This window comes from Xiphophorus couchianus, chromosome 3 (assembly GCF_001444195.1).
Source record: "Xiphophorus couchianus chromosome 3, X_couchianus-1.0, whole genome shotgun sequence".
Classification (NCBI taxonomy): domain Eukaryota; kingdom Metazoa; phylum Chordata; class Actinopteri; order Cyprinodontiformes; family Poeciliidae; genus Xiphophorus; species Xiphophorus couchianus.
In genome coordinates, this window is record NC_040230.1 from 1,462,520 (window position 1) to 1,484,554 (window position 22,035).

Genomic DNA, 22,035 nt, shown 5'->3' on the forward strand with positions numbered 1-22,035 from the left:
GATTCAAACTACAAACGGAGGAGCTGAAAAATAAGTTTTATAAATTACAACCATATTGTTCATTCTAGATCACAAAAGTTCTGGGTTAGAAAAACTAATCCCACAGCATAATGCTGCCACCACTGAGTTTCAATGGTTGTTTTTGTCCAGAAATATGGAGAATATGAAAAACTAAAACCAATTCAGTTTATTAATATAAAACAAATTCATAACATGTCATCTTAAAGACAATCCAATCCGTTTTATATTCAATCATGTTGACAGATTCAAACTTGGTTCTATTTAGAGCAGAACTTTAGTTTGAACATAATTAGAATTATTGTAAAAATAATTATTCTATTAAATAGAATAGAAATATTCTTTATTGTCCCTCTAATTGTACATCGTTAGAAAATACAAATTAAAATAGCATACTCTAAAGAAATGTTGAACTGATCAGGATTATTTTAAAAATATGTTTGTGCACAAAATGCAAAATATGAGATTAGAAGAATCTGTGACTATGAGCAGGAATGTAAACAGCAGTTCAGGGCGTCTCTAAGGAAGCCCAGCAGGGTCAGTCCCGCTGCTGCTGCAGGTTAACAGCTAATAAACCCCCTGCTCCTGACTGGTACCTTTCCAGAATGAGTTCGGGTTTTTTAAGTGAAAGAAAGATTCAAAAGTCATCAGAGTTAAACTCCATTTGAATTGAAAATGTTTCCTTGAATATTGAAGAAATGATTATAAAATGTTCGTGTCCTCCGCAGGTGTTTCATGTGAAGCTGATTGCGCGCGCAGGGCTTCGGCTCGGTGGATGAGCAGAAACCTGCGCGAAGCTTCTGTCATTTAAGCTCCGAGGAGCTTTTGGGCTTAAAGCGTTAAAGCAGCGGAATGATCCTCCATCAGGAGCCGCTTCCTGCCGGGCTGGGCGCAGTCCGTTCCCTGCTCGGGTTTCAGAAAAAAAACAGATAAATACGTGCGGGAGCTTTTACGCACGGTGCGTCTCCATCATGACGTCGCCATGAGCTCCAGATTGTAGAGAGGAGGAGGGGAGTGCTGAATCGCTGCTCGTCGTTTCTGTGGATGCGTTTGTGTATCTTTATTTGTGTGTGAGCGTGTGTGTGTGTGTGTGTGTGTGAGTGAGTGGATTTTTTCCCCTTCTTGTCATCTCTTTGCAATACTTGGAAATAACCCGGACCAGCGCTGTTTACGCGCGGAGCTGCTCGCTCATTTACTGCAAAGCCATAATAACAGAGCCATGCAGAGCGCGAGGAGGATGCACCTTTCTGCCCACTAATCCGACTCACTGGGAGGACTGGTCTGGACTGGGAGCCATCGAACCGACAGTAAGTACCCGAGGCTCGGCTTTCCGGTCCAGATCCACTGCGGCTGCAGCGGATCCGGGCAGATGTGGCTGTGAATGCAGAAGGCTGGATGCATATTCGATGGAGCCGCCAGGCCCGAGCGGGAGCGATGCTCGCGTTGTTCCAGAGATTAGACGGTGATATTCTGGGTCAGGTTTCCCAGCGAGTTGGAGGCTCGGCTTCCCCTGCAGGCCGCTACGGACTCCCTGAGCAGGAACCGCCGGCAGCCGCGCCGTGACCCGCGGTTCACGCTCAGCCACGCACGAAATGCAGCATTTTGCGGGTCTCTGCGTGAAGCAGCGGGGTGGACGCTGTCCGCGGTGCTGAAACCGAGCCGGATCGGCAGCTTCCGGCCGGCAGCCCGCTGCTGGGCGGTGGGGCTCCGGCAGTCAGGCCTGCGCTGGTTCCGAGGCGCTGGCTGGAATTCCCCGGCCGTCCTCACAGCTGATGGACCGAGCCGAACCGGTTCGGCCTGCTTTCCTTCCCGCTCCGCAGGTGGACGCATCGGGAATTCCTTCAGCTTCCTTCAGTCCTCCTCTCTGCCAGGAAGGAAGGAAATGAAGAAGCAGCAGCTTCTGCCATTCAGCCGATCATTAAGAACACTGATGTTACGGAAAAGTTCTGATCCAAACCCAGTTACACCACCTTCCTCAGAATCTCCTCAGATCTGTTCAAGTGTTTCTGGAGATTTTATTGATCTTGTTCTAACCTGAGATTACAGACCATAAGATGTTTTTATAGATATATGTCAGGTAGTTTCACACAGTTGGTGTCCCACAGGGTTCTGGATTTGGACCCATTGCTTTTCTAAACGACATGTTTAGTTCTGGCATAAGAACCATGGCTGCTCACTGGGATAACATCTGGATCTGTTTGCAGAACCAGCCTCTCCCTGTCTTTCTCAATTTAATTCAATTTAAAAAAATCTTCTATTCATCCCAAATGGAAGTCAGATATTATCATAACTCCAATCATCATGTGGCTCCTGATGCTGTGGGGAGGAAGAATCTCCAGTAGCAGTCAGTCTCGTAACCAATCTAAAGAAGCCTCTGACTGAAGACTGCTAGCATGTTGCTAACAGCTCAACATTCGGGCTGCAGAGATTCCATCATCATCATCATCATCATCATCATCATCATCATCAGGTGTCAGTTCTGCTCCTCCAGCTCCTTTGCTTTAGCTGCTCCTGTGCGACTGAGGGATCATGATCCTTATGACGGATGAACTTCCTCCAGGACTCGTCCGGGACCTGGGGTCAGAGTTCAGGGATTTTTTCGGTTTTTGAAACAGCATCCATAACCAGAGGGATTAATAATCCGAACATGCAACAATTCAACGAGAATCAGGATGAAAAAAGTCCAGAAAAGGAATAAATCACAACCAACAGATCTGCTGAAATATTCTAGAAAGTCTTGAAGTCATTTTCTAAAAAATCTCCTCAGACTTTAGCGGCTTTATCGGCCAGTTTCTATCCATGTTTTAGTTTGTTAAGCAGCTCAACTCTGACCTATGAACCACTCAGGCATTAAATATGATTTCTAAACTCAGGAGATGAGTGGAAGTTTATCCTCCATCATTTATGACTGACCAGAACAGAAAGTCGTTTATTTGGGATTTAAATTGTGTTTTTCTGCTTTCAGATCCAGTTTGATTGTTCTGGAAGATTCAGACTTATTTTGATTAAATTACATGTTTCCTTATTGCACCAATATTGAGAAAAAGTTGTTTGAATTACATTGTGAGGCAGACGATGTTTGGCACATAACAGGAAACTCTTCAGTATTAAAAGATTCTGTCAGAGGCTTTGTGACATCAGAGCCTCAGATTTTCACTTATTTTTAGTTTAATCTGTGAAAAGTCCAAAGATCCCCAGGCTGGTATAGAAAATATGAACTTAGATCTAACGAGGTGATTCTTGCCAAATGAACGTCCAGTCCTCAGCTTATCCACTTTTTAAACAAACCCTCCACAACTCTCCAATATTTAGTTTCCAAAGAAAATCCTTCAGAAAGTTGAGAGAATTATTAATCCAGATCAGTTTAGATTATTATTATAAATCCTTCTCACGTCTCAATTTATTGGAAAATAAAGATGTTTATGTCTTTAAGATAAACATGTATATGTTTAGTGTCAAATCAAATTGTTCACATAACTTTTACCAACATTTCAATGTTTCCAAATGACAAGAAAGAAATTTAACACTGAGAAAAATATTTCTTCTAAGTATTAAACCCTGAAACTAAGAAAATAAATCCAGATTGTTTCAAGCCAGAACATAAATAATAAAATGTTCTGATGAGTTGTTTAGATGAAATAAAGTTCATTCTTGATTTTGAAAAACTTTTCAAGCATAAATGAGTCAAAAAATTCAAACTTGATTTAAAGGAAATCTTTTAAATTTTCACCAAAATCAATTAAAACCAATGAGTTAAAAATGCTTTAAAAATCAGATTGATAATAGTTTGTTGAGTTAAAATCAAGACTAAGAATGACCAATTAATGATAGATTTAATAAACAGTTTGAACATCAGGACTAAAACGTTTCCAGCCTTCAGACGCTCAGAGAAGCAGCAGCAGGACGTCGGCCATAAACGTCACGTTTAGTCAGCAGCTCCACAAAAATGTTCAGATTAGATTCTTTCTGACTGAAGGAAGAGGAAATCTTCTCATTTTAATAAATAAACCTCAAAATATTGGAGAAAAAAAACCAAATTCCCTGCGATGGGAATGTGAAGGACTTATTATGAGCTGCTGGGTTGAAGCAGCAGCTGACAGGTAACAGGAGCAGTGGGCGGGGCTTATGGGTGTCATAGTGACTCCAGGTGTAAAAAAATTTTTAATGCATCAGAAAAGTTTTCAGTAGCAGCAGTAAAAATAACATAAAGCTCAGCTGTGTCAAAAATATGGAGGAAAATTATTTGGATCCATAGTTTCTTTTCTTTTTTTAATGTTCTCTTTATTTAATTTTTTCTTATTTTCTTTAAATAAATAATAATGTGTAAGAAGTGAGATATGTAAAGAAAAGGGTCAGGATCCAACCAGTTCCTGTTTCTGTCTTCCTCATTATTAAAAGGTTATCTAAATATATACCCTGGAATTTGAATTATGAATATGTTTGAATTAAATAAATAAATGTGTTTGGTTGCAGCTGAATTACTCAGATTATCCCTCACAATCTCATGAGTCATCAGCCATACAATCAGCCATGAAAATTACAAAGCAAACTTCATATCCATTAATAATGCTGCTTCTTATTTAAAGCCTGTAATGTATCATTGTTATAAAATAAAATCATTTGAAGTTTTCCTCATGGATTCACCAGCAGAAGCCAATCAACTCATTCATGAATTTCCCTCTGAACGGTTAAATATGGACCAATATTCCTGGAAACCTGGAACCACAGAACATTCTGAGGCCAGACATCGAAACATGGACCAGAAAGAGTGTCTGGATGCTGAGAGCAGCAGAGTTTCAGTACAGATGTAAAAATGTCCCGTTTGTCTTCCTTTCCTCCCTTCCTTATTTTAAACCTTCTCTCTCTTCCAGATCCAGAAATGGCGCGGATATTGTTTCTGATTATCCTCTGCGCTCTCCCAGCGCTCGTTGTGCCCATACATAATTCATCAGCAGGAGGTAATTGGAGTGTGTGTGATGGAGTGTGTGTGATGGAGTGTGTGTGTGTGATGGAGTGTGTGTGTGATGGAGTGTGTGTGTGATGGAGTGTGTGTGTGTGATGGAGTGTGTGTGTGATGGAGTGTGTGTGTGTGATGGAGTGTGTGTGTGATGGCGTGTGTGTGTGTGTGATGGAGTGTGTGTGTGTGATGGAGTGTGTGTGTGATGGCGTGTGTGTGTGATGGAGTGTGTGTGTGATGGAGTGTGTGTGTGATGGCGTGTGTGTGATGGAGTGTGTGTGTGTGATGGCGTGTGTGTGATGGCGTGTGTGTGATGGAGTGTGTGTGTGTGATGGAGTGTGTGTGTGTGATGGAGTGTGTGTGTGATGGCGTGTGTGTGATGGAGTGTGTGTGTGTGATGGAGTGTGTGTGATGGAGTGTGTGTGTGTGTGTGTGATGGAGTGTGTGTGTGTGATGGAGTGTGTGTGTGATGGCGTGTGTGTGATGGAGTGTGTGTGTGATGGCGTGTGTGTGATGGAGTGTGTGTGTGTGTGTGTGATGGAGTGTGTGTGTGTGATGGCGTGTGTGTGTGTGATGGAGTGTGTGTGTGATGGCGTGTGTGTGTGATGGAGTGTGTGTGTGTGATGGAGTGTGTGTGTGATGGCGTGTGTGTGATGGCGTGTGTGTGATGGAGTGTGTGTGTGTGATGGAGTGTGTGTGTGTGATGGAGTGTGTGTGTGATGGCGTGTGTGTGATGGCGTGTGTGTGATGGAGTGTGTGTGTGTGATGGAGTGTGTGTGTGTGATGGAGTGTGTGTGTGATGGCGTGTGTGTGATGGAGTGTGTGTGTGTGATGGCGTGTGTGTGATGGAGTGTGTGTGTGATGGAGTGTGTGTGTGATGGAGTGTGTGTGTGTGATGGCGTGTGTGTGATGGAGTGTGTGTGTGATGGCGTGTGTGTGATGGAGTGTGTGTGTGTGATGGAGTGTGTGTGTGTGATGGCGTGTGTGTGATGGAGTGTGTGTGTGTGATGGAGTGTGTGTGTGATGGCGTGTGTGTGATGGCGTGTGTGTGATGGAGTGTGTGTGTGTGATGGAGTGTGTGTGTGTGATGGCGTGTGTGTGATGGCGTGTGTGTGATGGAGTGCGTGTGTGTGATGGAGTGTGTGTGTGTGATGGCGTGTGTGTGTGTGATGGAGTGTGTGTGTGATGGCGTGTGTGTGATGGCGTGTGTGTGATGGAGTGTGTGTGTGTGATGGAGTGTGTGTGTGTGATGGCGTGTGTGTGATGGCGTGTGTGTGATGGAGTGTGTGTGTGTGATGGAGTGTGTGTGTGTGATGGCGTGTGTGTGTGTGATGGAGTGTGTGTGTGATGGCGTGTGTGTGATGGCGTGTGTGTGATGGAGTGTGTGTGTGTGATGGAGTGTGTGTGTGTGATGGCGTGTGTGTGATGGAGTGCGTGTGTGTGATGGAGTGTGTGTGTGTGATGGAGTGTGTGTGTGTGATGGCGTGTGTGTGATGGAGTGCGTGTGTGTGATGGAGTGTGTGCAGTGAGTTTTTAACAGAGATTCCTGAGTGAAACGCTGGAATCTGTGCAGCGAGGCTCAAACCAAAACAGCTGGAGTTTCTGAGACGTGTCTACCTGAAGACAGATGTCCCCTGCTGTCCTCCTGTCCTCTTCCTGTCCTTCATCCTGTCTCTTCCTGTGCAGGCTGTGCCATCATCCGGCCTCCGCGGGACGGAGGGATCCGCTACCGAGGCCTGACGCAGGAGCAGGTACAGTTACTGTCTGACATGAATTATCTGCTGGTTTCTGTTGGACATTTCAGCTCATCAGCGGGTAATCTGATTACTGGAGACATGCTGGAGAGCTGCAGCTGTTCCAGCTGCTGCGACCCAATCAGACTGAGCAGAACCTGATGTTCTGGCTCCTTGAAGAGCAAAAACACAAAATCTCACCAAGAACTTCTGTCGAGTTACTGGTGCAAATATCTTAGCAAACATAAAATGAAACAAAACTAACTTATAAAACAGGAGCTTGATCATAATGATTATTTTTATTTTTCAATATTAAGACATTATTGATGTAAAACAAGCTCCTTTATCTCAGTGAGTTACTTTTATTTCATTTCAAACGTACTGAGATATTTGAACTGGAAACTCGACTTGCGTCGGGTTTAGTTTGTTTCTGTTGTTCCAGCTCATTTCAGCTCAGCCCTTCTTGGTCCTTTTAGTTGTACAAGGTTTCATTTCAGTAGGTCCAGTTATTCCTTAGTGTTTGTATTTTGCCCCCCCCAGTCTGGTTCTGCCCAGTCTGGTTCTGCTCCAGTTACTCACACCTGCAGTCAGTTAGCTCATCAGCCCGGGTCCAGTGTTCCCACTACCAGCCTCCCAGTATTTAAGCTCCTCATCCTCAGGTTTGGCTCGTCTCCTCTCCTTGTCGTTACTTCCTGGTTTCTCTGTATCTCCTGTTTTTGGATTTTTTTTTGTAAGTTGTTTCCTTCTTTTCATTTTTCTTTGTCCACTAAATATACATGACATTTTTAATATCTCAACTGCTGTATGAAAAAATGACAAAACTCAATTAAATGTTATTTTTAAACTGGATCTGATTTGGTTACATTTAAATAATTTGTGTTTTATCCTTCATACGATCTGCTGAGGTTGTTTCTGTGGTGCGTTTAAGTCTCCAGGTTTGGAGGTTTTCTTCATGCTGTCGCAGTGCTGCGTTTAAGTGCTGGTGAAAAGCTGGGTCATCTGGATTGTCAGAAAATCAGTTTAATGAACAAATGATAAATTATTTATTAGTTTTCAGGTGTGTGGGTGAGTGTTACCTGAATCAGCTTTGCTGCACAGGTGTGTGAAAGCTGCTGTTTGACCCATCCAGGGTCAGGCGGCTGCAGGTCTGGATTCATATCTGTAAACACAGATTAACACATTTAGAAATAATTAGCATTTTTTATTTCTGTTATTCTGCAGTAAATGTGAGGATTTAATCCAGAGTTAAATCTCTCTAACTCTGCGTTTCCTCTCAGATCCGCAGCGTTCGGATTCTGCCTGTGGATTATGAGATCGAGTACATCTGCAGAGAAAACCGGCAGATCGCGGGGCCAAAGGTCAGGAAGTGTTTGCCCAACGGCACGTGGACGGACATGACGCAGCTCAGCGTATGCCGTGAGTTCAGCATTCCTTCAAGGTTCAAATCTCCGTCTGATGTTCACCAGCCTGTGACTGGAGCCATCAGCTGCTGTAGCCTCGGGTCTCAGACGGTCCAGTTATCTCTGCTCAGAACCACCAGACCATCCTGAGCCCAAACGCTGAAAAACACAGAATCCTAACAAGGTTTGGTTTCTACTGCAAACATCTTCAGACAAAACTTTTCAGAGAAATAAAGGAGCTTTTTATGAGTTAATAATTCCTTAATATTGATACAAAGTAAATATTTATCATCACCTTTAGCACCCAGTGGGTGAACGGTACCAAGTCAGAACAGAACCCGACGTGTCGGTTCCGGGTCGCTTTACAGAAAATAATTAGGAAATATTATTTCTTTACGTTGCTGATGGTCATTTCAGTTTAGTTGATATTAAAGAGCAGAAATAAGATTATTATTAAATATAATCTTTGGTTTGGGCAAATATGGAAAATAAATCGTAATTTGAGAAATAAACTGAATCTTCATGTTTATTTAACCCTTTAACTGCCACTCATCATTTTTAGTAGTTTTATGTATTTTATGACTACATATATATTTTTTAATTTTATCTGTTAGATAAAAATATGTTTATAGATAAATAACTGATAACATGTGAACCAGAGCAGAAGATTAATTTTTTTTTGTTGCCAGATTTCAGTAATTAGATTTAGTTTTTTTGTTCTTTCTTTCAAAATTTAAAAACATCATCAAACATGTCAGATAGATAGATAGATAGATAGATAGATAGATAGATAGATAGATAGATAGATAGATAGATAGATTATGGGAAAATGAAATGAGAAGCTTCTCAGTGTTTCAGGAATGATTAAATATAAAAAATTAAGAGTAACAGTTTAAAGCACACAAACCGAATGACAGCTTGATCATGCTGTTATTTTTTCCCATCATGCTCTCTGGCTAATGGTTAATTATCTAGTTATGTTTATTGATCAGGATTTCCTTTCAAGCCTCTTAAATGTCGGCTTCTTGTCTCGGTTTGCTCCACTTAAAGAAGACGTTCAGATTTCTGGACGAACTGAAATCAGCTTTTATTTACGCAAACGTGACGCTTCACCGCTGAGAGTTTTTCCTCCAGGGAGCGTCCTGGCTGCCCAGCCGCCGGTTTGGACTCTGTCTGAAGCCGAGCAGGTACGATTCCCATCCAGGAATAGCTGCAGGCTGCTGGCTGGAGCTCAGAGAGAAACCAGAGAGACTTCAGGAGCCCAGCAGGAAGCTCACATCATCGTCCAGATCTCTTTGTTTGGTTTAAAAAAGAGCAGAATTAGGATCTGAGTCACCATCGGCTCCTAAACGACACAGAAACTTTTCCTGCGTTTCTACTTCAGCGTCAGATTCATGGCACAAAATTAAAACCTCAGTTTAGAAAATAAAATCCGGGATTTTCATCTTTATTTCCCCTGAATTTAACCCTTAAAGGGCCGGTGTCACGTGTTTTCCAGCACAGTGCCATTTTATACCACAGCCAAGTAACTTTTAGCAACTCCAGTTAAAAAATGCTGTATAAATCAAACAGAAATTTAACATTGTAAATTAATATCTTGAAAATGTGTCACTGTCTCTTTAAGAAGCTCCGACCCTTTCTGAAGCTCCACCTTCAGGAAGTCATTCCAACATGGCTCTTCTATTTACCCTTCAATGTTTTTAGCAGTGTAGCTCCTACAAGGAGCTGAGCTGCTCCAGCAGCTGATTGCTGCCGGCTAGTCTTAAGGAACTGAGACTAACTGTGAGGTGGAAGCTTGATGCTCTGAGGAGGAGCTGCGCCTGGAGGGCGGGGCTTGGTCCACCCAGGCCTTTTGCACAGCTGAATGGTTGCCATGGAGATTACAGGATTTATCAAACATGACTCCAACATTTCACATTTAACTTTGCTGCCAATACAAATCAACATGTATCAGCAAGTTAACTTGAAAAAGAAATTTGCCGGCGGTTCCGTCGGTCGGACCCGGCCGGCGGTCGGACCCGGTGGTTCTCTAAACCTCCAGTTTAAAGAACCAGTTAGTTTTCAACTGTAAACTAACAGAATGTAAAGTTTTTGAAATCATTTCCCTGGAGCTTTAACAGTTTCAGCATCTGAACATTAAAACATGAAATATCCAGAAAACTTTATTCCTCTATGCAGATTATTATTTAACACACAGAAAGGAAGTGACAGTTAATGAGCCACATAGTTCACTGTAATGATGTGAACATAGAAAACACCTTGAGATTTTAGCTAAATGTGGCACAAAATGAATAAAAATAAAGAAAACTGGCCTGACCTTCAGCTGCTGCTTTGACACAAATATTGTAAAATTCAAATAATATCTGAAGTGATAAATAATAAATATTTTCTGCCTCTTGCTGGTTTTCTGAACATGATTCTGACTCACTCAGCAGAATCTCTAAACGGTTTTAACGCCTGGAAACGGCGTGTCCCCCCAGCCTCCCCCGTTTGTTACGGCCCTGGAGGTCAGTCGCTGGGACGGGTCAGCGCCGTCGTCAGCTCTAACGCGCTGAAATAAAGTTGGCTGCGTCACAGTTTGCTGTTTGTGGAAGCTAGTCTGCAGGGTTCAGGGTTTTATTCTGCAGCTGCCTAACAACGCGTCGAGTTCATGAATTAAATCTGATCTTCTAAAACACACCGAGGCGTTTCCAGATCCAAATCTGTGACTGGAAAATATTCAGTCTGACAGCTGGAGCTCAATGAACGTTAAAATGGTCAAATAATAAAACTATTCAACTCGTCAGATCTGTTCGTCAAATCAATTCAGGATTTTCTCCTGGTTCTGTTCAGGTGGTTCTGCTCGGTTCTGTTCGGGTTTCTCACAGACCTATAAAGGGAAACCTGCAACACCTTTACTGTGAAAATCTTTGGGGAAGTGTTGACTTCCTGCTGAGGTTTGGATAAAAACCAGCATCATTAGAGGATGAAGTCCTTATGATCAGATGAATATTTACACATTTTACCAAAGTTTTACTGATGAGTTTCAGTTATTTAGCATCGTACAGCACCATGCAGCATCGTGCAGCATCGTACAGCATCGTACAGCACCATGCAGCATCGTGCAGCATCGTACAGCACCGTGCAGCACCATGCAGCATCGTGCAGCACCGTGCAGCACCATGCAGCATCGTGCAGCATCGTACAGCATCGTGCAGCATCGTACAGCATCGTACAGCACCGTGCAGCACCGTGCAGCATCGTGCAGCACCGTGCAGCACCATGCAGCACCGTGCAGCACCATGCAGCATCGTGCAGCATCGTACAGCATCGTACAGCACCGTGCAGCATCGTGCAGCATCGTACAGCATCGTACAGCATCGTACAGCATCGTACAGCACCATGCAGCATCGTACAGCATCGTACAGCATCGTGCAGCATCGTACAGCATCGTACAGCATCGTACAGCACCATGCAGCACCGTGCAGCATCGTACAGCATCGTACAGCATCGTGCAGCATCGTACAGCAGGTTTCATCTTTAGTTCTGCAGGTTTTGTGAAAGGAGAGAAACTTGAAGAATCGTCAGAAGGTCCTGGATTTGTCCAGCTCCTCCTCGGTTCCGATTCTTCTCTCTGGAGGAGTTTGGCTCTCAGAGCTTTAGTGAAACAGGATTTTTGTTTTCTCTGCTTATGTAAGAGCGCAGGCTGCAGTGTGTGCTCACACACCGGAGCAAACCCGACAGCTAAACTGAATTATTTTCCTCCTCTCTGTCAGGCAGTCAGACCAAAGTAGCCGAGCGCCGCTGATTTCTTTCTCCCTCCTGCTAACTTTGTCGTCTTCCTCGCTTTGTTTCTGCGTTTCGGCTTAAATCCCGTTCATGAAAGCTGACAGGAGCCAAACCTGGAAGCCAAAGCTGTTTAAATCCCACAGGAGGAATTGAACCGTCTGAACGTAGAGAAGGATTTCCCTGTTTGCTCATTTATATTCAACGTTTACCTGCAGCCTGTTTGAATTTCCAATCAGAGACAGAGCCTCTCCAACAGCCAGCGCTGTCTGTCCACCGTCCACATTAGGTTGCCATGGTTACCAGGCAGCGTTCTGGACAATTAGCTGAGAAATGCTCTCCAGCGTAAGAAACATTTTGTGTTTTTTCTTCCTTCGCCTCTGAGGAACTGATCCGAGGAAACATCCTGTAAGTTTTACCTCCGGCCTTCTGCTCTGCTCCCCCTCAGTGCTGCAGTGCCCCAAGGTGTGGACGTCCCTGGAGAACGGCAGGGTGACGGCGCGGCCCCCGGGGCCCCCGGCGGAGGGGACGGTCCTCTACTACAGCTGCAACTCCGGCTTCACCCTGGAGGGCAGAAACATCAGCCACTGCACCAAGCTGGGCAAATGGGACGCCCCCAAACCCACCTGCCTCTGTGAGTCTGTGTGTGTGTGTGTGTGTGGGCGTGTGCGTCGGGGTGTGTGTGTGTGTGTGTGTGTGGGTGTGACCACCATATGTTAAAGCTTATGTTTACATTTGAAAGTATAATAATGAACAGGAAAGCAGCAGCAGTTTGATAAAATCATGACAGCAGATTTAAAACTCAAAATTCAGATATTTTTTCCGTTATGAATGCACCACAGCTCCAAAGCTAATTCATAAAACAGCACTGTAAAAAATCTTCAGTTAGCAACTTCTAATGAATGTGAGGTAAAATAAATACTTAAGAAATTTATTATTGATCCATTTTTGATACTAATGCATCAAAAATAAGAAGTTGTGTTGCGACGCGCCTCACTGCTCTCTGCATTATTTTATTTACACTAAACCAGGAAGCTCTGATATCTGGAGACGTTTAGAGTAAATAAAATAAAATTACAAAATAAAATAAATGCAGAAAATCAGCAAGAAATAAACAGGTCAAAAAATAAATAATTGCTAATTTATCTTTTGTGACATTAAATAAAAATAAAATCCACAAATGATTACAAAATATAAATGTAGTATAATACAAATATATGTAACATAAAACTTATTCTATAAGTTTCATAGAACAAAACTATAAAACATATAGTTTTACACTATAAGTTAAGAATAAAACTATAAAAAAAAATTCAGATTAATAATAAATATTAATACATTAAAATTTTAGATATAACTTAATAAAACTATTTGAATAAATTAAACAAATATGTAAAATAGTAAACATATTTTAAAAATACCAGAGCTGCTAACTCTGGTATCAATTTAATGTTTTATTTTCACTACATAATAGATTAACTTGATGCATTAAACATTTAAAGTCAATTATTTTTCTTTTAATCTTTATTAGTTATTTATATTATTTCATAAATCCTTGTTGTAACATTAGTGAACATATTAAAGAGTTTAGAGTTAAATCCAGCTCCTCCAGCTTCCCTCATCAACTGGAACATCAGGCCTCAAACGCAACACGTCATTACAAACACCTGCGCTGCCGGCCGGTTGCTAGGCGACAAATGATCCGACCAATCAGAGCGTGATCCTCTGAGGGGTTTGTCTGGCAGGTAGAGGGGGGAGGAAGAGGAGGAGACGAGGAAGGAGTGAATGAATCCATGAAGACCGGAAGTTGGTGCTTCCTTCACAGACAGCAGATGGCTGCCGGAACGTCTCGTTCCGATTAGTGCAAATAAATGAGGATTTATGGGCAGAAAGAAAGGAGAACGATGAAGGAAATGTTGGTATGGTAACCAGTCAGGTTGCTATGGGAATGGTGGTTTTTAAAGGGATTATCGGGACAGCTGGAGTGAACAATCCTGCACAAATGTTAAGATTCTCATGAAGCTTTATGGTTTGATTTTAGATGCAGATTCAGGATAAAAACTGTGACGTTTAATTTCTCATTATTCCATCTGTAATAGAAGTTTGTTTTAAAAAAAAAAACACGTTTCTGGAACACATTGTAAAGCAGTTACATAATAATTGGCCCCCCGGTAGATCTGCTCCACATTAATCAACTCTGCTGCCCCCTAGTGGAGCGGATGAGACCGGCTGTTTTTAATGCTGAGTCATTTATTTCTACTTTTTTCTTCTCTTCCTCTTTGCTCACCCAAGATGACAGAAACTACACAGGTAGGACTCTTATTATTTTAAAACATTATTTTCTAATGTATTTTGAATATGTATGTAATGGATCATAAAACATGTTTAAAGAAAACAGGCAATTTCCCTGAAATGTTTTTCTTTTTTTAAAACTTTATGATCAGTTCTTTTTCTCCAGATGCAACATTTAATTTTTTAATGTGACTTATTTGATTTATCATTAAATTAGAACATGCTTCTTTTGCACTATTGAATATGTTTTTGTTATTAAACAACAACTTGATCTGGACATTTGGTCTTTGACCAAAGCATCAGTAAATTAATGGGAAAAAAAAAGAAATTTCTTCTGGGAAACGTTGTTTTTTCTTCCCTTCTCAGAAGAGATAACTATAATCTTATTTCCCCCAGTTTCTGAGACATTATTATTATTATTATTAAAGTTTCATCTCCTGTTTGACTGAAGCGACTAACTGAATCCATCATCTGCTCAAACTTTCTGCAGTTACAGAATCAAAGCTGATGAATCTGATTCTGGACATTTTTTCCATCCAAACATCAAAATCTAATGAAACAAACTAAATTAGATTTAAAGACAATCATTTCTGACATGGTGATATTCCCAGGGTGGCATGAAGCTCCTGACCTGCAAAAGAAAATCTAGTAAAATTGAAATAGTAAAAAACTTTACAATTTAATAAATTAAAATAATTACATTTCTGCTTAGTTTAAACACTGGTGTTTAACAAACTATTGTCAAAATCACACATTTTAGACTTTTGTTTCCACTTTATGTAATTTTTCATTTTTATTTTTTCGCGGTGTCTCGGTTTTAAAGGTCCTCCAGAAACTCTAGAAAGGTTCCTGCTGCTTTAAATCTCATCTAAATCCAGAGTAATGAAGTAACTAGTTACATTAACGTTTTGGAAAACATGAGTCTTTATTAATAATTAATTGTACTGCTTAGTTTTTCTTGAGTAATATTTTTATAAAGTATTTCTAAAACGTCTGGATCCTCTGAGTAACAACCGACAGACAGACAGACAGACAGACAGGCAGACAGGCAGACAGACAGACAGACAGACAGCGTAAAGTCATTCTGCTGCTTTGTGCAAAATGTTTGTTTTTCTAAATGTTTTATTTAATTTTTTTACCTGCTGAGTCATTTAGCACCAGAAGTTTTTCGTTCTGCTCTAACTTCGTTTATTTGCTTCACAGACTCCATGGCTGTTTTTAATAATCTGGGAAAGTGTTGCCTAAATCTGTTATTTTCTAATTATGGTATCTTCTTTTTTTTCATTTTAGTCTTTAAAAGAATTTGGACATAACTTTACATTTTTGTCAGTCTGACATAATTTTAAAATATTGAATCAGATATTCTGATCAGTTACTCGGTGCTCCAGTAACATTTTAACCCGATACGGTTTTACTCTTACTTCAGTAGATTTTTTGGGAGCCTAAATCAGGTAATTATTAAACAAACAAACAAACAAACAAACGGCGTGTGCGTGATGAGGCTGCGGTCTGTGTCGTGGCCACCAGAGGGCAGCAGTGATCTTTTGGACGCGGTGAGTCCTGAAGAAGCCCCCGCTGCTCTGATGAGACTCTGGAGGCTTTGAATCCTCTCACTTGCTGCGAGAAGAGACAGAAGCTTCTTCTGACAGCTTTTCCAATTAAAGCCTTTTCAGCTGAAGGAAACGAGATTATAGCTCAAGCTCTGAAGTTCGGAAATAATTTGAGAAAGCTCTCTGCGTTTCCTCTAAATCCCAACCAGCCCATTACAGGGGGACATAATTGTTCCGCCCAACTACTCCACAAATCCTTCTGATATTACGGAGAAGATTAAAAGTAATTTGCTCATTAGTGGGGGAGTATTTTCAGTTCGGTTAAATTAATTCCCTCATGTCCTCTCTTAATTGGAATTTCAAAGTTTTAATGGAAATTGTATTCTTATTAGTTTGTTACTGATCATTGAAGTGGCACTACAGCCACAGATATTAAGAAAGCAGCGGATATTTCACAGTTCTCACTCAGAAGCCTGGATTCTGGTGGTCCGGTTTGCGGTTTGGCAAATCAGAACCTTTCCTCTGGATGTTAAAGCAAAAAAAAATAAAATAAAATAAAACAGATGATTCACAAACGTGAAAAAACAACCATCATCCTGTTAGATACTTTAATTACAAAAACTTCCTTCAATCAAAAGCAGAAAATTCTCATTTAATGGATTCCAGCTGCATCTACCTGCAGCGTCACCATCCTCACAGTCAGACCAACAATACGTTGGTCACATGATCAGGCATCGTAAGGAAGTCGTACATATTTATCAGTTTCTCCTAAGAGGGTCTTTAAGTTTAGACACTCCACACCAAGGCAATGCAAGAATTACTGCCAGTCTGTGCAGGGCTCAGAAAATGTTTTAATAAAACAGAACGTCTTGCTGTATTTCATTCGTGTCTCTTAAAGGTGTTTGCACACCTGACAGTCCGGTAGACTCGGTTCTATGTGGAACCGAAGCTCCAGCATCGTTCCATTTTTGTGAAGGTTTGTTCAGAGTCAAACAAACCTCCATGAAATGAACACCGTCAGATTTTTAGAGGTTTCAGGATTTCTCGTTTGTCTTTGGAAAAGACCAACAGACTTGGAGAAGCTTAGAGCTCGACTGATTCTCTCTGCCAGGCTCAAATCAAAGTAAAACTACAAACATCACCTTCAATCAACTCTACAAGATCCATCAGTCTGTTGTCAACCAAAGCATGTTGTACATGTGGATACAGATCCTCCAGTTTTATACCAAAATAAAACTCTGATGACAATAATGAGCAGCTTGAACACCTGCTTAGGGTTTTCACACTAACAGACGACATTAATATTAAACATCAAAGGGCCCGATATGGACTCAGCTCCAGACTGAAAACAAAACTGAAGGAGCCCATTAGCCACGCCTCTTTGTTGTTGTGGCGCCCCCTGGCGGCTGGGGGCCTCCGTAGGTTTCAGGTGGGAGATAAAAAGATCTTTGGCTTTGACAGAGCTCTGGAAATTTTTAATATAAAAAACTGTTTTTGAAGTTTGTAACCAAAGAAAGATTCTTCAGCCGCCACTGAGTTTCTGTAGAGTCACACTTGGATTCTGGAGCAGGAACAGAATATTTGCATAAATGGCTTGTTTTTTTTTCTAGATGAGCAAAATGATTTCTAAATGAAACTTTAACATTTAGATTTTGGAGCATTTAGATTTTTGACGTCACTAATTACCTAGTGACGTCACTGTCATTTCTACCAACGTTGTCAGCAGAAAACGAGTGATTGTTTTGGATAAATGATCAGCTCTCATGTGTCGTTAATGTGGATTTTGTCGCCACCTGGTGGCCTAGCTCAGGTATTTCAACGTTTTTATTAAAAAACGGACAGCCGAAAGTATAACATTGTTGTAATCAACATTTTTACAATTTTTGCTAAATCTGAAAGCGTTTGGGTCTTAAAATAGTAGAACATTTATAAATGTTAATTAATTAGATATTTTTCCTGATTCCTCCACGTTGTATAACTGATATAAGTAAAACAGAGCCGGCCCAAGGTATTAGTGAACTAAGTCTTTAAGCCTCCCCAAAAATCCACAGGTCTGAACACAAACTGTAGATCTAAAATTTTAATTAAGATATTAATGTTTAATATTTTTTATTTTACAAAGACTGTTTTTGTTACCATAGTAACAGTCTGATGCTATGAGTTTAGTCTTTTCTAAGTGTCTGAGCTCCAGCATGTCGGTAAATAATGACCAGTCCGGCTGAAGTTGCTTCTCCTCCCTGACCCCAGTGACTCTGGATCGAATCGCCTTTACTGATGTCCTGGAATCAGGTTCTGCTCAGGTCCCAGTTTGACCTTGAGCCGGCCCTGCCCAGTAGCACATGTCGTCCCCTCAGTGCGAGCACCGAGATGAGCAGCACTGAACCCACAACGTAATCTTGGCTCGCGACTTTCTCACAGAAACTTTGGAAATGTCAGACAGACTCGACAAACAGATAATTAACAAAGCAGCGGCGGACTGCTTCCACAAATAGACATTTCCGAGCGCCGTCTCTGTGCTGACCTCCTTCCCGCTCGGTTCCATCTCCTCTCCGTGTGCTGTCACCACCCACTTCCTGGCTCTCAGCGGGAGAAAGGTTAATACCCTCTCCTGTCGCTGTCTGCGCTGCCCTGCTCTCCGGAAGATTCCTCTGTTTCACTCGATAACTACTGCAGGTTTGCAGGGATGGAAACATAAAAAGAAAGCAAATAAAAATATACATATAATCAGCTTATGTCCAAGAAATCTGCTGCTAATGCAAGAAGAAAAAGCTTAGGATGATTTCAGTTAATAATCTACTAAATGTTCAGATATGGAGCCTAAAAGACTAAATCCTTCCTCTTTTTCACTTCCCACTAAGGGAAGTTTAGTGGAAAATTAATATTAATTAATATTTATTTTCAGGAATCGATCCATGATAATTTACAGCAAAACAAACATCATTTGATTTTTTTAGAAGTCTTTGACTTGGTTTGGCGTCACGCTGCAGTCTAAGTCGGTGGCCGCGCTCAGAGGAAATCCGGTCCGGGTATCGAACCTGTGGCTGCGCTTCCTTCGGCAACGGGAGCAAAACGCTTTCAGTATTCAGCTGATGTCAAAAAAGAGCAATTTTACAATTGTGTTGTTTCCATTAAATAAGAAATTCAAATGAAATCACTTATCAATTAAGTAAATAAGTTTGTTCACGCAATATAATCAAAAAACAAGCTGTGACATCATCATCCTGCCACTTCCTGTCGTCTTCTTTGTCTTTTCTGCCAGTAGTAACATCTGACTGCTGATCACATGACTCGTGATACGAAAAAAAAGTACTTCCATTGCATTTTTGCTAATTTTGATCGCACCTCATTAAGGTACAAAAACTTATCAAAAAATTAGGGTTTTTTTTTTGTTTCTTAAATTGCTGTATTTCTCCAGTTAGCGTTAGCTCCACAGTGTCGATCTCTCCAACTGAACACTGCATTAAATGAATAAAATATCTTGACATGTTATTTTTAATGTTATGCTGGAGGTGTCAATAATGACACTTCCTGTTTGTCAGAATAAAAGTACTTCCTGGTCTCTCTCATGCTGACCAGAACGTTCTCTGTGTATCTCGGAGATTTTCTGTTTGACTGCAGATCAAAGATGCTAACCCAGTGATGTCACATGTTAAGCAAAGTTTTAAAAGATTAAAAGATGATTTTTGGCTGAGGGAATATAAGTTGCGTTTGTAGCTTTTTTAAGGGAGCTGGATTTTTGCAGAGCTGTTAAAAATATTGCCTTGTTCTTATTTATTTATGTTGAAGAAGCCAACATGAGGTAACTCATGCATGGTGAGGGATTTCTGACCTATTAACTGACCTGTCCTGCTGCTGTGTCGTCGTTTGGACGTCAGTCCCGTTCTGTCCTGTCAGCAAACAGACGGAGAAATGAAATCCTAAGTACCAACTTTCAAAAATAAATGTTTAAGTAATTAGTGCAGCTCTTTCTCTGAAAGCTGGTTGCTCTAATACAGTGGTCCCCAAACTACGGCCCGCGGGCCAGATGTGGCCCGCCTCCACATTTGGTCCGGCCCCCTGAACAATACCAGAGTATTTTCATATATGTGCATTTTTATTTGATAAGTTGGACTTTTGCAATAAAATGTTCCTTAGTAATGAACTTTATTTATTATTGACTACTAGTTAGTAACTATTTTATACATGCATATAATTGACCCTAACCCTTTTTTTTATGTGGAGAACCCAGTGTTATTTGGTTATTATTTATTTCATAAATAGTGTTATTTCCTGACTTTTGTTCTCTGAAGAATCCAGAAAAGGTTATTTGATTGTGCTTTCTGAAAAACAATACATTTTTATGTTTAGCACTCTTACAATCGTCACACTTTTCTGTTACAAACTGACCCCAGCCCCCCATCAGAGAAGGGACAAGTTATGTGGCCCTCACAGGAGAAAGTTTGGGGACCCCTGCTCTAATATGAAATTAAAAGGACATTTAAAGTCTTGAGATCTGAACAATATTCAGACTTTTCTGTAAACCTGCTGATGCAACAGATTCATAAACCTGAACCGTCTGTCAGGTGTTGAAAGCTGCAAACCGTTGATCCATCAGAAAACAACAAACCGTCTCTGACAGGCTGCAGCTTCAACTGGCTCTTGCTGTCTAACCCTAACCCCACATTGCCGTTCTGGGTCTAGAACCTTTTTATGCCTCAGTTATTGAATTTAGAGTTCAGCGGTTCGTCAAACGGATACATTTTCTTGAAACAGAGTTTTTAGAAAACAGGAAATGAGTGGAAAAAGCAGAAAAAACATAAAAGAAAAGCCTGTTGACAGGTTTCTGTAAGAGCAAACCCACAGCGCCTGGCGGCGTGAAGGAGAACAGGAACTGAAGAGACGTTCAGGAAACCTTCAGTTCAAAACAGAAGCAGCTTTTTCACATCCGCTGAGAGGAAAACCAGACCGGTCCAAAACCGACTCCCCGGAGCAAATTAAGGACAAACGGAAGAACCGAGCCGAGGCAGAACTTAATTAAACCGACAAACCGGGTCTGCATGACGACGGCAGAACCGCTGCGGATCAAACCTCCAACGAAACCCAGAGGGAAAACCGGAAAACTGTCCTTCGGACCCGGCAGGACAACAGAGCCGAAGACCCGAAGATTCAGGCCCAATGTTCAGACAGCAACATGACCGCAACTACCAGAACCTTCCAGAACTACCTGAACCTTCCAGAACTACCAGAACCTTCCAAAACTACCAGAACCTTCCAGAACTTTCCAGAACTGAGGAGCTAAACTGGCGCCGGTTTAATTCCAAGATCAAATATCCTTTCACACCTTTAACTCAGATATGATCCGTTACATCGACGCCATCAATGTTTGAGAATCACATGTAGAAAAACAACTTATTTCTTATTTCAGTTCTTTCCTGAAATAAAGCTGAACTTTTTCCTTTTTTGCGGAAAAGTTGGGAAACATTCCTGGAGTCGGAGTCGGAGTTCAAGTTGAGGTGAAAACGTCTGCAGATCAAATTTGTTTGTCATATTTTGATGTTTCAGATTGCAAAACAAATGTGAACATCCTGCAAAGAAAAGAAAAATCAACTCAAAGCTGTGACGTCACTGGAGGAAACTGATCGATGTGAAAAGGAAATGATGGCCGAGTCAGACCCACTCAGAGTGATTTCAGCCTCACTGGAGGTTTTTCATCATTTATTTGGTCTGAAACTCTGAACCATCCAGCAGGATAAATCTGAGCGGATAAATACTTTCTCACAACTCGTACTTAACTAGTGAACTTCAGCTTTTAGCTCCCAAAGTAACTTAATGAAGAGCAGAAAAACAAAATGTTGTTTTTCTCCAAACAAAAATTTTTAACAGGATATTTATTAATCTGGCCTTCTGGTCAATTCGCTGCTGTCCAGAGATTTAGATTAGAAATGAAACAACATCAGTAAAACGGTAAATATACAAACCAGACTGGCTGCAGCAACTAGTGGGGGAGGAGGGTCCTACTCTGTCCTCAAAGGAATTTAGATTTTATTATATAATATCATAAAAAAGTTAAACCTGTAACATTTCTGTTTTGCTAATATTGAAACAAATGTTTTGTTTTGCACATTAGCATTTTTGCTAACTTTGTAAAAATGTTAACATTTTAGTTTCGCCTAAAAAGGTTTATTAAGCTAATCAGCCACCTGGTTGACCCACAACTCACAGCAACAGGTGGGGGAGGGAGAATCACACTCTGGACCTTCCAGGCGTTTAGCATTTAGTCCGGACTCAAAACTTCAGGGGTTTTGAAAAAGTTTTACCTTTACTGTCTGAAAATTTGCTCA

The 22,035-nt window shown here is 41.1% G+C and overlaps 1 protein-coding gene across 1 annotated transcript in view; it reads left to right on the forward strand.

Annotated features, from left to right (window-relative positions):
• Positions 1-1,171: 1,171 nt before the first annotated feature.
• gabbr1a (gamma-aminobutyric acid (GABA) B receptor, 1a) overlaps positions 1,172-22,035 on the forward strand; it is an 84,554-nt gene continuing 63,690 nt past the window's right edge. The window contains exons 1-6 of the mRNA XM_028012119.1: positions 1,172-1,325; positions 4,890-4,976; positions 6,662-6,726; positions 7,986-8,124; positions 12,322-12,507; positions 14,166-14,183. Of these exons, the coding sequence (XP_027867920.1) occupies positions 4,898-4,976; positions 6,662-6,726; positions 7,986-8,124; positions 12,322-12,507; positions 14,166-14,183 (487 nt within the window). The 5' untranslated portion in view covers positions 1,172-1,325; positions 4,890-4,897. The remainder of the gene's footprint in view (positions 1,326-4,889; positions 4,977-6,661; positions 6,727-7,985; positions 8,125-12,321; positions 12,508-14,165; positions 14,184-22,035) is intronic.